Here is a 14,110-nt window from a genome sequence, read left to right as displayed (position 1 = left end):
CAGCTCTCTCCAGCTCCTCAGATGTAATTAGCCCAGTTAAAAAAAAAAAACAAAACTTTATTTTTTTTTCTAAATCAGTCAATAAAAAAATGATTTTGGCTATAAACTTGTCCTGAGTTCCTAAGACTTCATCCAAATTACGCCGTAGTGCAGCTTTATGGGCCCAGGGGAGTCAGGACCACAGAAGAGACCCAGGTGACCTTGATCCTGACTTTGGCGGCCTCCTGCCCGCCAACCCACACTCTGTGCCCCATGGCTTTGTTCATGCTGTTGTCTGCCAGGGGCTCTTACCTGTTCCTTTCCTGGCAGACTCTGGCTGTCACCTCTCTCAGGATGGCCTCAGGTGGCAGCTCCCCCTCCATCTCACCCTCTGAGAGGTGCCTTGTCCTCATCCTTGTCTTTTCTCCTTTTACTTGTCTGCTTTTCTGCCCTCTTGTCTGGGGTCCCTGTGGGAGGCAGAGCCTCTTGCTCATTTTTGTGTCCAGATCTAGCCTGGTGTGTGAGAACCAGGGAGCAAAACTCCAGCTGCTGGCACACAGGAGGCCTGTCTACCCGGCCCAGCTGGCAGGAGACCACACCTCCTCCCTCAGCGCCCCAAAGCAGAACATCACTAACCCAGCAAACCTGCCCCTTCATCCTGGGTCCCAGCAGAGGGAGAGCGGAGGTGGGGGAACTGAGATCAGAGCCCCTCTGGCTATCTGTGCAAGAAACAGGACAATTCAAGACTCTGCTGTAACTAGATGTCAGTGGCGGTTCGGCTTAGTTCCACAATAGAGCTGAGAACCTCTGGTGAATGTTTGGCCACTAGGAGATGAATTACCAGGAGTATGAAGAACCAGATTTAGCAGAGGTTTACAAAATGCAAAACGTCAGCAGTTCTGAGTTAGGATAAGTCCAAACGAATGGGGTTGTCTCGGCTAATCCTGCATCCAACAGGAAATTATCCATCCTTGAGGCTAGATTCTGGTGACTTCCAGGAAATGAAACCACGTTCCGGGCTGGACTGCCTTCTATAAGTCCAGCTGGGCCCAGAGTCTCTGTCTCACCCAATGTTGTCCCGCAGCCTGGCCGGCACTTTATCCTTGAATACAGGTGCACCTGTGAGTTGTGCTGGAGCCCACTGGGCTGTCTCAGAGACTTGCAGCCCCCCCCCCCCCCCCCCCGCCTTGTGGCCTAAGAGTGGTAGGACTGGGCTAAGGCCAGGCCCCTCAGAGTGAGTGCTGCCATGGTCTTGTATCCAGTGGTAGAAAAGGGGTGTGAAAAGCACCAAACAGCCCTGTCCTCGAGAAGGATCTCTACATATCAGGTTCTGGGAGACTCCCACATAAACTTGGAGCTTAGGACTTGACCCTGGCTGCACATCAGAATCATCTAAGCAGCAGGAAAGCTTGGGGATGGCCCCCTCCACCCCAGTTCTGTACCTGTGCTGTGGGGCCCAGTAGACTCAAACAAGTAGACACTACCACTTTGAAAGCATACAGGTGACCCTAGCTCTTCCTGGTACTATCAATAGGAGAGCAAAGAGGCTCACATCTGAGAAAAAACAGGTGTATACCCTCGTCTTCCCAGGATTCTGGTCTGGGGACCCAGGAGGGCCCTTTGTGTGGGTCCCTTGTTCCTAAAGGTGGCTACTGCATTTCCAGGAGGTCCCCCAGGGCCAGCACTGAGCCTTCTGCACCCACCTCCAGAAATCCAGGCCATTTCCCCATCCTACATGGTTCTGAATGTTCATGCCCACCCAGGGAGGGGAGAACCCCAGATAAGGAATAATCACACACTTTGGAACAAGAAGGCTTACTACCATTGGCTGGTTCTGTGACCTCAGGTGACTCTCTGACCTCTATCTTCTTTTCTGCAAAACCTGGACAATATTGCCTCCTTTACAGGGTTTCTGGGAGAAGCAAAGTACATGAAAACACTAACCAATGGCAATTACGGAAAATTAAAACACCCATTAAGCTTTTTCCACTGGCGATTTAAAACAATGTGAAAATTGATACTAATGCTTAAGTAAATTTTTTCAGTTATTTTAATCATGCAAACACACAAGACCCACCCTCAAACAAGGCCTAAGAGACAGTGACATGAATGAAGACAAACATAAATTTGAGGGTGTGACTGCCTGACACCTTGAGGATGAAATGAACCAGAGCCACCTCTGCCCAGCAGCCCTGCACTGCCGCCTGCTGCTCCAGTAGAATTCAGAAATCACCTTCTCTGGAACACCAGCCTTCCTTTCTCTGGGGAGCGTGGTGTTCCTGTGAGCCCTCATGAATCCTTCATATCAAGTTCATCTCCCTAAGCAGATGTACACGTCAGGGACTCTACCTGCAACATGGGCTCAAACTCACAACCCCAAGATCAAGAGTGGCATGCTCCACAGGCTGAGCCAGCCAGGCACCCTGGTTTTATTGTTTTTTAAAAAACATTTATTAGTTGCATTTTACAATGTAATTTTCACAACTGTCATTGTGCCCATTTTATAGATGAGAGAAACTGAAGCTCAGGAAAGGTCAAGTCACTTGCCTAAGTTGCACAGCCAGGAGCCTATAATTCACATACCAGATCCCATATTCCTCAGCATGTTGGGCAGATTTAAAACTTTTCAAATTATGAAATTATCAAACTTTATAGAAACTTTAAAAGAAAAAAAAAGTCAGTTTAAAAGGGTCCTTTGAGGGGGCACCTGGATGGCTCAGTCCATTAAGCATCTGACTCTTAAAAATTTTTTTTAAAAATGTTTATTTATTTTTGAGAGATAGAGCATGAGCAGGGGAGGGGCAGAGAGAGAGGGAGACACAGAATCTGAAGCAGGCCCCAGGATCTGAGCTGTCAGCACAGAGCCTGATGTGGGGCTCAGACCCTTGAACTGAGAGATCTTGACCTAAGCTGAAGTCAGATGCCCAACTGTGCCACCCAGGTGCCCCTAAGCATCCAACTCTTGATCTCAGCTCAGGTCTTGTTCTCAGGGGTGTGAGTTCAGGCCCCACATTGGGCTCAACGCTGGGCGTGGAGCCTACTTAAAAAAAAGGTCCTTTGGGAAAAGTTGAACGTTCTCTTATCTGGAAAGTATTGTGATTGGAGAACAGATCATTCTTCTATCTCCTTATCCAGTATGCAGAGCAGTTGGGAGGCCACAGTTTAAAAATTTAGAAATAAAACATTTCTAGTGAGTTGGACATGAGAGATGCTGTCCCTTGACGAAGATTGTTTTTGAGCTTCTAGTTGTCACAGAAATCTTTATTATGGAAAATACAGTGGCTGCAAGCCAAGAGACATATCTTGGTCCCTCTGTCCCTCCCCTGTGTCATCTTGGGTAACTCACCATCCACTTTTGCCTCTATTTCCCCTCCACGTAGATGACAATCCAGTCCTCCCTACCATGAGAAACCACAGGAGTATACAAGCAGCATTAGGGTCAATGATGTAGGTCAAAAATGGCCAAACGTTGGAATTCCATATCATTCAGCCTATCAATAACAATCATTTATCCTAACAGCTCTATGAGGTAGTTGTGCTAATAAAACACATCTTCTAGATTGTGGAGCTGAGGCTCAGTTCCACAAAGACTGCCACACCTGGGCTGGACTCAGTCCAGGCTTTTCCATTTCTGTGAGGAGTTCTGAAATAAGATACCCAGTGTTGCTATTTTCCCCCTCTGATAACAATTACTGGATACCCGATTACAGCGACAATGCTCTGGTTTGAGTATGAATTTCCTTACTATCCAGCCTTTTCTTACACATTTCCTTCCCCAAGAACCAGACACTAGGGTTTGGGCCCATGTGAAACCCTACCTATTCCCCCAAAGAACTGGGTTAAGTTTTAACCAAAACGTATTTCTTCTTTTTGTGGATACAAGCCAGAAAGGGTTTTTATTTTTTTTTATTTATTTTTTATTAAAAAACTTTTTAAACTGTTTGTTTGTTTGTTTTTGAGAGAGACCGAGTGTGAGCGGGGGAGGGGCAGAGAGAGAGAGGGAGACACAGAATCCGAAGCTGCTCCAGGCTCTGAGCTGTCAGATCCCAGGGCTCGAACCCACGAAACACAAGATCATGACCTGAGCTCAAGTCAGACGCTTAAATGACTGAGCCACCCAGGCGCCCCTTTCCTTTTCTTTTTAAATAATATTATTTGGAGGCAGAACTCAGCAGCCTGATTTCTAGAATCTGGGGACGAGCTCCGCTCACATCCGAGTCCCAAGGGCTCCGGTGAGAGCGCGGTACGTCCAGGTCCGGCGAACGCCAAGCTGTCCCGGAGGCCCTTTCCCTGCCGGAGCGAGCTCCAGGAGGGCGAGACCTCACCTCCGCACCACCCACGTTCCGAACCTGAACCACCGCGCACACGCCGACCGTGGCAGGCCGAGGAGAGGTGCATGGCTAGGCGTTCCTGGGCTGCTTGTTGCGGGAAAGTCCAGCTCCCAGCATCGCTCCCAGAGGAGGAGCCCGCCGACCTGCCACCGAAGTCAGGCAGCGCCCGGGCCGGAGAGACCCCGCCTACCTGCCTGCGGGGCCGCCCTGGCCGAGAGACCCAGACCTTCAGCAGCCTCGCCCGGGACAAGCAGCAAGCATGCGAGCTGACCCGCTCCGACTGAGAAGCCCCACCCGTCTTGCTGCTGCTCGGCGGTCCCTCAGCGCAGGGGAGGTCCCGCCCCGACATAGAGACCCTGCCCACTAGCGGGCCTGCCCACGAAGACAAGCCCCGCCCCAGCCGGGAGGCAAGGCCCCACCCCCGCAGACAGCTTCTTGCCCCGATCGGGAGACCCCGCAATTCCGCGGGGTCGAACCCGGCCAAGCGCGGGATCCGATTTGGTCTCGTCTGCCATCGTAGCCTCCCGAGGGTTGACCTTTGCCCTGAACTCGCCCCGCCCCGTCTTCCCCTCCCGGCGCCGTGGTACATCCGGCGCGTTGCGCTTGGCCCAAGATGGCGGCGCCCATGTGCTTCCGTGGGCTCAGGCTGCGGGTGAGTGAGCGACGCTGGCGGGGTCCTGCGGTTCGTGGTCGGGGCCTTAGTCTCCGTGTCACGTGCTCCTTATCTCACAGGTGCTGCCTTGGAGCCGAGAGCTGCCGTGCTCCTGGTGCGCCCTGCACACGTCCGCGGTCTGCACTAAGGTGAGCACGGCCGGGCGCGTGGGCGGTGTGGCAGCGGCTTGGGTCGGTGGGTGATCTCAGTGTCACGGCCCCTCCCTGCTTCTAGAACCGGGCGGCCCGAGTCAGAGTGGGCAAGGGGGACAAGCCGGTGACTTACGAGGAGGCGCACGCTCCGCACTACATCGCCCACCGCAAGGGCTGGCTGTCGCTGCATACAGGTGAGGGGGCAGCGGGGGCCGCTGTGCTGGGGGCTGTGGGAAGGAGAAGTTCTCGGCTGCGGCCTGTGACACAGAGTGAGATAAACACGTGCAAGAGGCTTCTTTCAGCTCCTACTTTTTCACAGGTTTTATTTCCAGATTTCATATTCGTGAGTTGTGTGCGGCGTGTGCTGTCACCCTCATTCTTAGACGGGGTAGAGCAGCGACCTCTCGTACTCCTCCGCTGAGGTTGAGCGAGGCTTTGCCTTCTTGTTTCAGCGTCCGTGCTGTAAACAAGTGTTCTTTTTGAGATCTGCTAGTGCTCCGTTTTTACGATTTTGTGCTTTTCGTCGGTGATTGCACCGCCTTAAAATAGCCCAGATGCTGAACCGTGAAGCACAAGAAGGGTGTGACGCACATTGCAGAGAAAATCTGCGCGTCGGGTGGGCTTTCTTCAGGCATGAGTTACAATGCTGCTGGCAGAGAGTTCAGTGTTAATCGCCGTTTGTATTAAACAAGGTGTCTTTAAACAGAAACATGTGAAACAAAGTTACGTATTGATGTGTTGACCAAAATATCTTAATCAAGGGCATACAGAAACGTAACCCTGTATTTCCCCCAGGAGCGATGGTTCAATGTTCCCTACTTCGTAGTTCATGGTGATTTTATAGAATATAACCATTAGCTGATTAGGATCAGCTGTATTTTCTTCATTATGAGGGTTCTCAGCTTTTGGATGTGTTGAGATCCATCTGTCTAGAAAACTTACTTAAAATACACATGACTGCCCTCCACCCTGTTCAGGTTCTGGTCCTAAGGTCTGGGGATGGGTGTGGATGCTCTAAGATGTGCAGGAGTTGCTGGAGCTATACTGAGAATCCACTGGTTGAGGCTGCATACCTGGCTGGTGAGAGAGCTCATGGCCCCTATCTCTGAAGCTGGTGGCCTCATCTCTCGGGACCAAAGGGTGGCCAGTGCTTCCATAAGGAGCCCAGAAAGAGTGTGAAAGGGCTAGACAAAAAGGATCATCTGGGTTTTGTGCCCTGTTAAGGCCTTGCTCTTCCATTTTGTAAAACAAGGATAACCAATAATATCTACTTCACAGGATTTGTTCAGGAATTTAATGAAATAATGTACTTTGAACCAAAAAAAATTTTTTTTAAATACAATTTACTGTCAAATTGGCTTACATACAACACCCAGTGCTCATCCCAACAAGTGCCCACCTCAATGCCCATCACCCATTTTCCCCACCCCCCCCATCCACCCTGTTTGTTCTCTGTATTTAAGAGTCTCTTGTGGTTTGCCTCCCTCCCTGTCTGTAACTTTTCCCCCCCTTCCCTTCTCCTCTGGTCTTCTGTTAAGTTTCTCAAGTTCCACATATCAGTGAAAACATGTGATATCTGTCCTTCTCTCACTGACTTACTTCACTCAGCATAATACCCTCCAGTTCCATCCACTTTGCTGCAAATGGCATGATTTCATTTTTTCTCATTGCCAAGTAGTATTCCATTGTATATATATAAACCACATCTTCTTTATCCATTCGTCAGTTGATGGACATTTAGGCTCTTTCCATAATTTGGCTATTGTTGAAAGTGCTGCTATAAACATTGGGTACATGTGCCCCTATGCATCAGCACTCCCGTATCCCTTGGGTAAATTCCTAGTAGTGCTGTTGCTGGGTTGTAGGGTAGGTCTATTTTTAATTTTTTGAGGAACCTCCACGCTGTTTTCCAGAGTGGCTGCACCAGTTTGCATTCCCACCAACAGTGCAAGAAGGTTCCCATTTCTCCACATCCTCTCCAGCCTCTATAGTCTCCTGATTTGTTCATTTTAGCCACTCTGACTGGCGTGAGGTGGTATCTCAGTGTGGCTTTGATTTGTATTTCCCTGATGATGAGTGACATTGAGCATCTTTTCATGTGTCTGTTGGCCATCTGGATGTCTTCTTTGGAGAAATGTTCATGTCTTCTGCCCATTTCTTCACGGGGTTATTTGTTTTTTTGGGTGCTGAGTTTGGTAAGTTCTTTATAGATTTTGGATACTAACTCTTTATCCGATATGTCATTTGCAAATATCTTTTCCCATTCCGTCGGTTGCCTTTGAGTTTTGTTGATTGTTTCCTTTGCAGTGAGGAAGCTTTTTATCTTGATGAGGTCCCAATAGTTCATTTTTGCTTTTAATTCCCTTGCCTTTGGAGATGTGTTGAGCAAGAAATTGCTGTGGCTGAGGAGGTTGTTGCCTACTTTCTGCTCTAGGGTTTTGATGGTTTCCTGTCTCACATTTAGGTCTTTCATCCATTTTGAATTTATTTTTGTGAATGGTGTAAGAAAGTGGTCTAGTTTCATTCTTCTGCATGTTGCTGTCCAGTTCTCCCAGCACGATTTGCTGAAGAGACTGTCTTCTTTCCATTGGATGCTCTTTCCTGCTTTGTCAAAGATTAGTTGACCATATGTTTGTGGGTCCAATTCTGGGTTCTCTATTCTATTCCATTGGTCTATGTGTCTGTTTTTGTGCCAATACCATGATTACAACTTTGTAGTAGAGGCTAAAGTCTGGGATTGTGATGCCTCCTGCTTTGGTTTTCTTCTTTAATATACTTTGGCTATTTGGGGTCTTTTGTGGTTCCATACAAATTTTAGGATTGTTTGTTTTAGCTTTGAGAAGAATGCTGGTGCAGTTTTGATTGGGATTGCATTGAATGTGTAGATTGCTTTGGGTAGTATTGACCTTTTAACAATATTTATTCTTCCAATCCATGAGCATGGGATGGTTTTCCATTTCTTTGTGTCTTCTTCAATTTTCTTCATAAGCTTTCTGTAGTTTTCAGCATATAGAGCTTTTACATATTTGGTTAGGTTTATTCCTAGGTATTTTATGGTTCTTGGTGCAGTTGTAAATGGGATCAGTTTTTTTCTCTTTCTGTTGTTTCATTATTGGTATATAAAAATGCAGCCGATTTCTGTACATTGATTTTGTACCCTCTGACTTTGCTGAATTCATGTATCAGTTCTAGCAGTCTTTTGGTGGAGTCTTTCGGGTTTTCCGTATAGGGAATCGTATCATCTATGAAAAGTGAAAGTTTGACTTCTTCTTTGCCAGTTTTGATGCCTTTTGTTTCATTTTGTTGTCTGATTGCTAATGCTAGCACTTCCAACACTATGTTAAACAACAGCAGTGAGAGTGGACATCCCTGTCGTGTTCCTGACCTCAGGAGGAAAGCTCTCAGTTTTTCCCCATTGAGGATGATGTTAGCTATGGGCTTTTCATCTATGGCTCTTATGATCTTTAAGTATGTTCCTTCCATCCCGACTTTCTTGCGGGTTTTTATTTAGAAAGGATGCTGTATTTTGTCAAATGCTTTTTCTGCATCAATTGACTGGATCATATGGTTCTCCTCCTTTGTTTTATTAATGTCATGTATCACATTGATTTGCGAATGTTGAACCAGCTCTGCAGCCCAGGAATGAATCCCATTTGATCATGGTGAATAATTCGTTTTATGTGCTGTTGAATTTGATTTGCTAGTATTTCATTGAGAATTTTTGCATCCATGTTCATCAGGGATATTGGCCTGTAATTCTCCTTTTTTGTGGGGTCTTTGGTTTGGGAATCAAGGTAATGCTGGCTTCATAGAATGAGTCTGGAAGTTTTCCTTCAGTTTCTGTTTTTTGGAACATCTTGAGAAGGATAGGTATTAACTGTGCTTTAAATGTCTGGTAGAATTCTGTTGGAAGCCATGTGGTCTAGGACCCTTATTTGTTGGCAGATTTTTGATAACTGATTGAATTTCTTCACTAGTTATGGGTCTGTTCAAATTTTCTGTTTCTTTCTGTTTGAGTTTTGATAGTTGTGGGTATCCAGGAATTTGTCCATTTCTTCCAGGTTGTCCAGTTTGTTGGCATATAATTTTTCATAGTGTTCTCTGATAATTGCTTCTATTTCTGAGTGATTGGTTGTGATAAATCCATTTTCATTCATGATTTTATCTCTTTGGATCCTCTCTCTTAAAGTCTGGCTAGGGGTTTATCAATTTTGTTTATTTTTTCAAAAAACCAACTCTTGGTTCTATTGATCTATTGATATGTTTGTTTGTTTGTTTTTTTTTTTACTCTATATTGTTTATTTGTGCTCTGATCTTTATTGTTTCTCTTCCCCTGCTGGGTTTGGGTTTCTCTGTTGTTCTGCTTCTAGTTCTTTTAGGTGTGCTGTTAGATTTTTGTGTTTGGGATCTTTCTTGTTTCTTGAGATAGGCCTGGATTGCAATGTATTTTCCTCCTAGGGCTGCCTTTGATGCATCCCAAAGGGTTTGGATTGTTGTGTTTTCGTTTTCATTTGTTTCCACGTATTTTTAAATTTCTTCTTTAATTGCCTGGTTGACCCATTCGTTCTTTAGTAGGATGTTCTTTAACCTCCATGCATTTGGAGGTTTCTCAAACTTTGTCTTGTGATTAATTTCAAGTTTCATGGCATTGTGATCTGAAAATGTGCATGGTATGATCTCAATTCTTTCATATTTATTGAAGGCTGTTTTGTGACCCAGTATGTGATCTATCTTGGAGAATGTTCCCTGTGCACTCGAGAAGAATGTATATTCTGTTGCTGCAGGATGAAAAGTTCTAAATGTATCTGTCAAGTCCATCTGGTCCAGTGTATCATTCAGGGCCATTGTTTCTTTATTGATTTTCTGTCTAGGTGACCTGTCCATTGTTGTAAGTGGAGTGTTAAAGCCCCTGCAGTTACCACATTCTTATCAATAAGGTTGTTTATGTTTGTGATTAGTTGTTTTATCTATTTGGGTGCTGCTGAATTCAGTGCATAGACATTTATAATTGTTAGCTCTTCCTGATGGATAGACCCTGTAATTATTATATACTTCCCTTTTTCCTCTCTTGTTACAGCCTTCAGTTTAAAATCTAGTTTGTCTGATAGAAGTATGGGTACTCCAGCTTTCTTTTGACTTCCAGTAGCATGATAGATAGTTCTCCATCCCCTCAGTTTCAATCTGAAGGTGTCCTCAGGTCTAAAATGGGTCTCTTGTAAACAGCAAATAGATGGGTCTTCTTTTTTTTATCCACTCTGATACCCTATGTCGTTTGGTTGGAGCACTTAGTTCATTTACATTCAGTGTTATTATTGAAAGATATGGGTTTAGAGTTTTTGTATTATCCGTAGATTTCATGCTTGTAGTGATGTCTCTGGTCCTTTGTGGTCTTTGCAGCATTTCACTCAGTGTCCCCCTTAGGATCTCTTGTACGGCTGGTTTAGCGGTGATGAATTCCTTCAGTTTTTGTTCATTTGGGAAGACTTTTATCTCTCCTATTCTGAATGACAGGCTTGCTGGATAAAGGATTCTTGGCTGCATATTTTTCCTGTTCATCACATTGAATATTTCCTATACTCTATTCTGGCCTGCCAAGTTTCAGTAGATAGGTCTGCTACTACCCTTATGTGTCTACCCTTGTAGGTTAAGGCCTGTTTATCCCTGACTGCTTTCAGAATTCTCTCTTTAACTTTGTATTTTGCCAGTTTCACTATGATATGTCGTGCAGAAGATCTATTCAAGTTACGTCCGAAGGGTGATTCGGATGCCTCCTGGATTTCAATTCTGTTTCCTTCCCCAGATGGGAGAAGTTCTCAGCTATGATTTCATCAAATACAGCTTCTGCCCCTTTCTCTCTCTCTTCTTCTGGACATCCTATGATACAGATATTGTTCCGTTTCACTGAATCACTTAGTACTGTAATTCTCCCCTTGTGATCCAGAATTTTTTTATCTTTCTTTTTCTCAGTTTCATCCTTTTCCATAATTTTACCTTCTGTTTCATTTAATCTCCCCTCTGCCTCTTCAGTCCTCGCTGTCACTGCCTCTAGTTTATTTTGCACCTCATTTATTGCATTTTTTAAATTCATCATAACTATTTTTTAGTTCCTTGATCTTGGCAGCAATAGATTCTCTGCTGTCTTGTATGCTTTTTTCAAGCCCAGCGATTAATCTTATGACTATTATTTTATCTTGTTCAGTTATGTTGTTTATATCTGTTTTGATCAATTCTTTAGCTATCATTTCTTCCTGGAATTTCTTTTGAGGAGAATTCTTCCATTTCATCATTTTGGCTAGTTTTCTGTCCCCTTATGTGTTTTAAAACGTTTTTATGTGTCCTGCACCTGTGAGCACTACTATATTAAAGAGGGGTGATACACTGTCCAGGGCCTGGCCCTTCAGGAGGTGTTTTTTGGAGTGTGTTACTTGCTCTCTGTTGTTGTGACTTTGGTTACCTTATCTCCCTACTCATAGTGATGTTTTGGACCCTCCATCAGGTGTGCTTTGATTTGTTTGCTGAAGTAGCCCTTAATAGGAAAACAAAAAACAAACAGAAAACAAAAACAAACACACAAAAAAACCCCCAAAAACAAAAAACTGGAAACACCAGCTACAAGTAAACAGCAGGGTGGAGGTGGTGCTGACTGAAGAGGCCTTATCCCATACAAAGAAATGACAGGGACAGGGAAAAAGAAAAAATAAAAATTGACCAGACAGAGAAACTATACGGCTTAATCCAGAGAGAGGGAAAGGAAAATAAAAAAAGGAGGTGTAGAACATGTATCAACAGAATAGATTAAATGTGTCTGCTTAAACAAACCAACAACCAGAATAACCCAATTGGAGGAGGGAAGATATGAGAAGGAAAAAAGGAAGAACATATCTATATAATAAGAATTGTCTGAGAATTAATCCAGGCAGTGCAGCAGCACAGGTCTGGAGGAGCAGTTATCTGTCTGGTCTTCAGCATCAAGCCCGCTCCAGTATCCAGTAGATTCGTAGTTACCCGGCACAGAGGGGCGTAGTTTCGTGTAGGTGGGTCCCGCCTCCACTGGGGGCCCCGCTGTCCGATCCCTGAGGACCCACCTTGGTGGTGATGGGGAGAAAAATGGCGACACCCCAGTCTCTCCTCCACAGACTGGGTGTCCCAAACCACTCTGTTCGAGCCGTCCTCACTGTGCCACGGGTGCAAAAGAGGCGGTTTGCCCCGCTCCGCTGACTCCTGTGCCTCCCTGGTGCTTGGCTGGGATTCAAACTCCTGCTCCATGCACCCCAGTACTGGGGGAGTGCCACTTGGCACCGCCTGATATATGGTCTCTGGCTGGCAGGCGCAGGCAGTCTTTGTGCTTTGAGCGGATGTATGCCTTCTTTCCACAGCACTCCAGGGAGGGGATCGCTTTCTCCTACTGCAGACTTTGTCTCTGACCTAGCCACCAGTCTGGGGCAGGCTCCCCTCCTCCCCAGGTGCGCGGTCAGGGCAGCCAGCCCCCAGAGAAAGCCCCGCAGTTAGAAAGTGGATCTCTTCCTCCTGGTCTATGATTTTCTCTTGTCCAAATACAGTCCTATGCTTCCCCAGCCTCTGTTTCTCTTCCCTTTGTCTCTGCAGAAGGGGATCCTTCCACTCGGTTCATTTTCTCTCTCCCAGTTCACAATCATGCACCTATGGCCTGTCAGGTTGTCCCAGTGGGTCCCTGGAAGCTACTTTGTCACTTTGCCTTCCGGACTCTTCGAGTTCAAAGTCCTTTGGCTTCAACACTGCTTTGTTTGAGAGACGAGGGAACTTTGAGTCCCCTTCTCTGCCATGTTGGCCCCCCTGTACTTTGGACTTTAAAGTGGTACTCTTTTTATTTCACTTATGGAAAAAAAGAGAAGAAGCCAGGGTGGGGGGTGGAATTGAGTGTCAAGTGCTCTTGGATGTTACCTCCGGAGGTTTTTGCTGATTCTTCACGGTGCCCTTCTCTCTTCAGGTAACCTGGATGGGGAGGACCATGCTGCAGAGCGAACAGTGGAGGATGTTTTCCTTCGAAAGTTCATGCTGGGCACTTTTCCAGGGTGTCTGGCTGACCAGGTTATCCTGAAGCGCCGGGCTAATCAGGTGGAGATCTGTGCCCTGGTCCTGAGGCAGCTGCCTGCATACAAGTTCTACTTCCTGGTGGGTTACAGTGAAACTCTGCTCTCCCACTTTTACAAATGTCCTGTCCGTCTGCACCTCCAAACTGTGCCCTCCAAGGTTGTGTACAAGTACATCTAGCACAGTCACCTTTTTTGCATCAGGCTTGAGCCTGCCAAGGACAGGAATGTGTGGGAAAGGGGTGAAGTGGGAATGGGGAAAGTGTATCCCTTCAGTGAACTGAGGATTCGTTTTCAAAGCTGCTGTTGAATAAATAGACTTTCCATGTTGTCTTGCCTCTTGGTTTGTCTTTACTCTTTAGAGAACTGGAATAGAGTCCTTTTGAGGGTGCTCCAAGGCTCCCAGACAGGCCAGGCCACCAGTTGTTTGAGGTTTGGGTAACAGCTGCAATGCAATGATTATCTTGTGCCAATCACTTTATCAGGAACTTTACTGAAAGTTCTTTGTTTTCTCTCAAAATGGAAAGATCCGTTTTTGGTGATTATAAAATAATGTTGAGTTTAAAAAATTTTAAACAATATCTACATGTGTCGACCATGAAAGTTTCTTGTAATTCTCCCACAGAGAGAACGACTGGGTACAGTTTATTTGCAGATGATCCCCCCCCGCCGCCACCTAGAAATACCCTAATGCGTACCCATTGGTTTATTACACAAGCTTTCAACAGAGCAGTGACTCTGTGCCACAGACTCTTCTGAGTGCTCGGAATCCATCAGTGAACAAACCATTCTGTTCCAGGATCCTGCCTCCATGACACTTGTGTCTCTGTGGAGGTGGGCATGACTCCAAGCAGGTGAGGGAGGTAGACCTATAGCTCAGTGGGAGAGAGCATTTCAGAAAGTGGCATTTGCAAAAACTGCACGTGG

General features: G+C 45.9%; 1 protein-coding gene across 1 annotated transcript; it reads left to right on the top strand.

Annotated features, from left to right (window-relative positions):
* The first annotated feature begins 4,689 nt into the window (after positions 1 to 4,689).
* MRPS24 (mitochondrial ribosomal protein S24) lies at positions 4,690 to 13,514 on the top strand. Its single transcript, XM_060632015.3, has 4 exons — positions 4,690 to 4,962; positions 5,043 to 5,111; positions 5,197 to 5,308; positions 13,081 to 13,514. The coding sequence occupies exons 1-4, from the start codon at positions 4,924 to 4,926 to the stop codon at positions 13,362 to 13,364; spliced, it is 504 nt and encodes a 167-aa protein (XP_060487998.1). The 5' UTR covers positions 4,690 to 4,923; the 3' UTR covers positions 13,365 to 13,514.
* The last annotated feature ends 596 nt before the right edge of the window (positions 13,515 to 14,110 follow it).

Source organism: Panthera onca, chromosome A2 (genome assembly GCF_046562875.1).
Source record: "Panthera onca isolate mPanOnc1 chromosome A2, mPanOnc1 haplotype 2, whole genome shotgun sequence".
Lineage (NCBI taxonomy): Eukaryota > Metazoa > Chordata > Mammalia > Carnivora > Felidae > Panthera > Panthera onca.
This window is presented reverse-complemented; position numbering and strand designations above follow the sequence as displayed.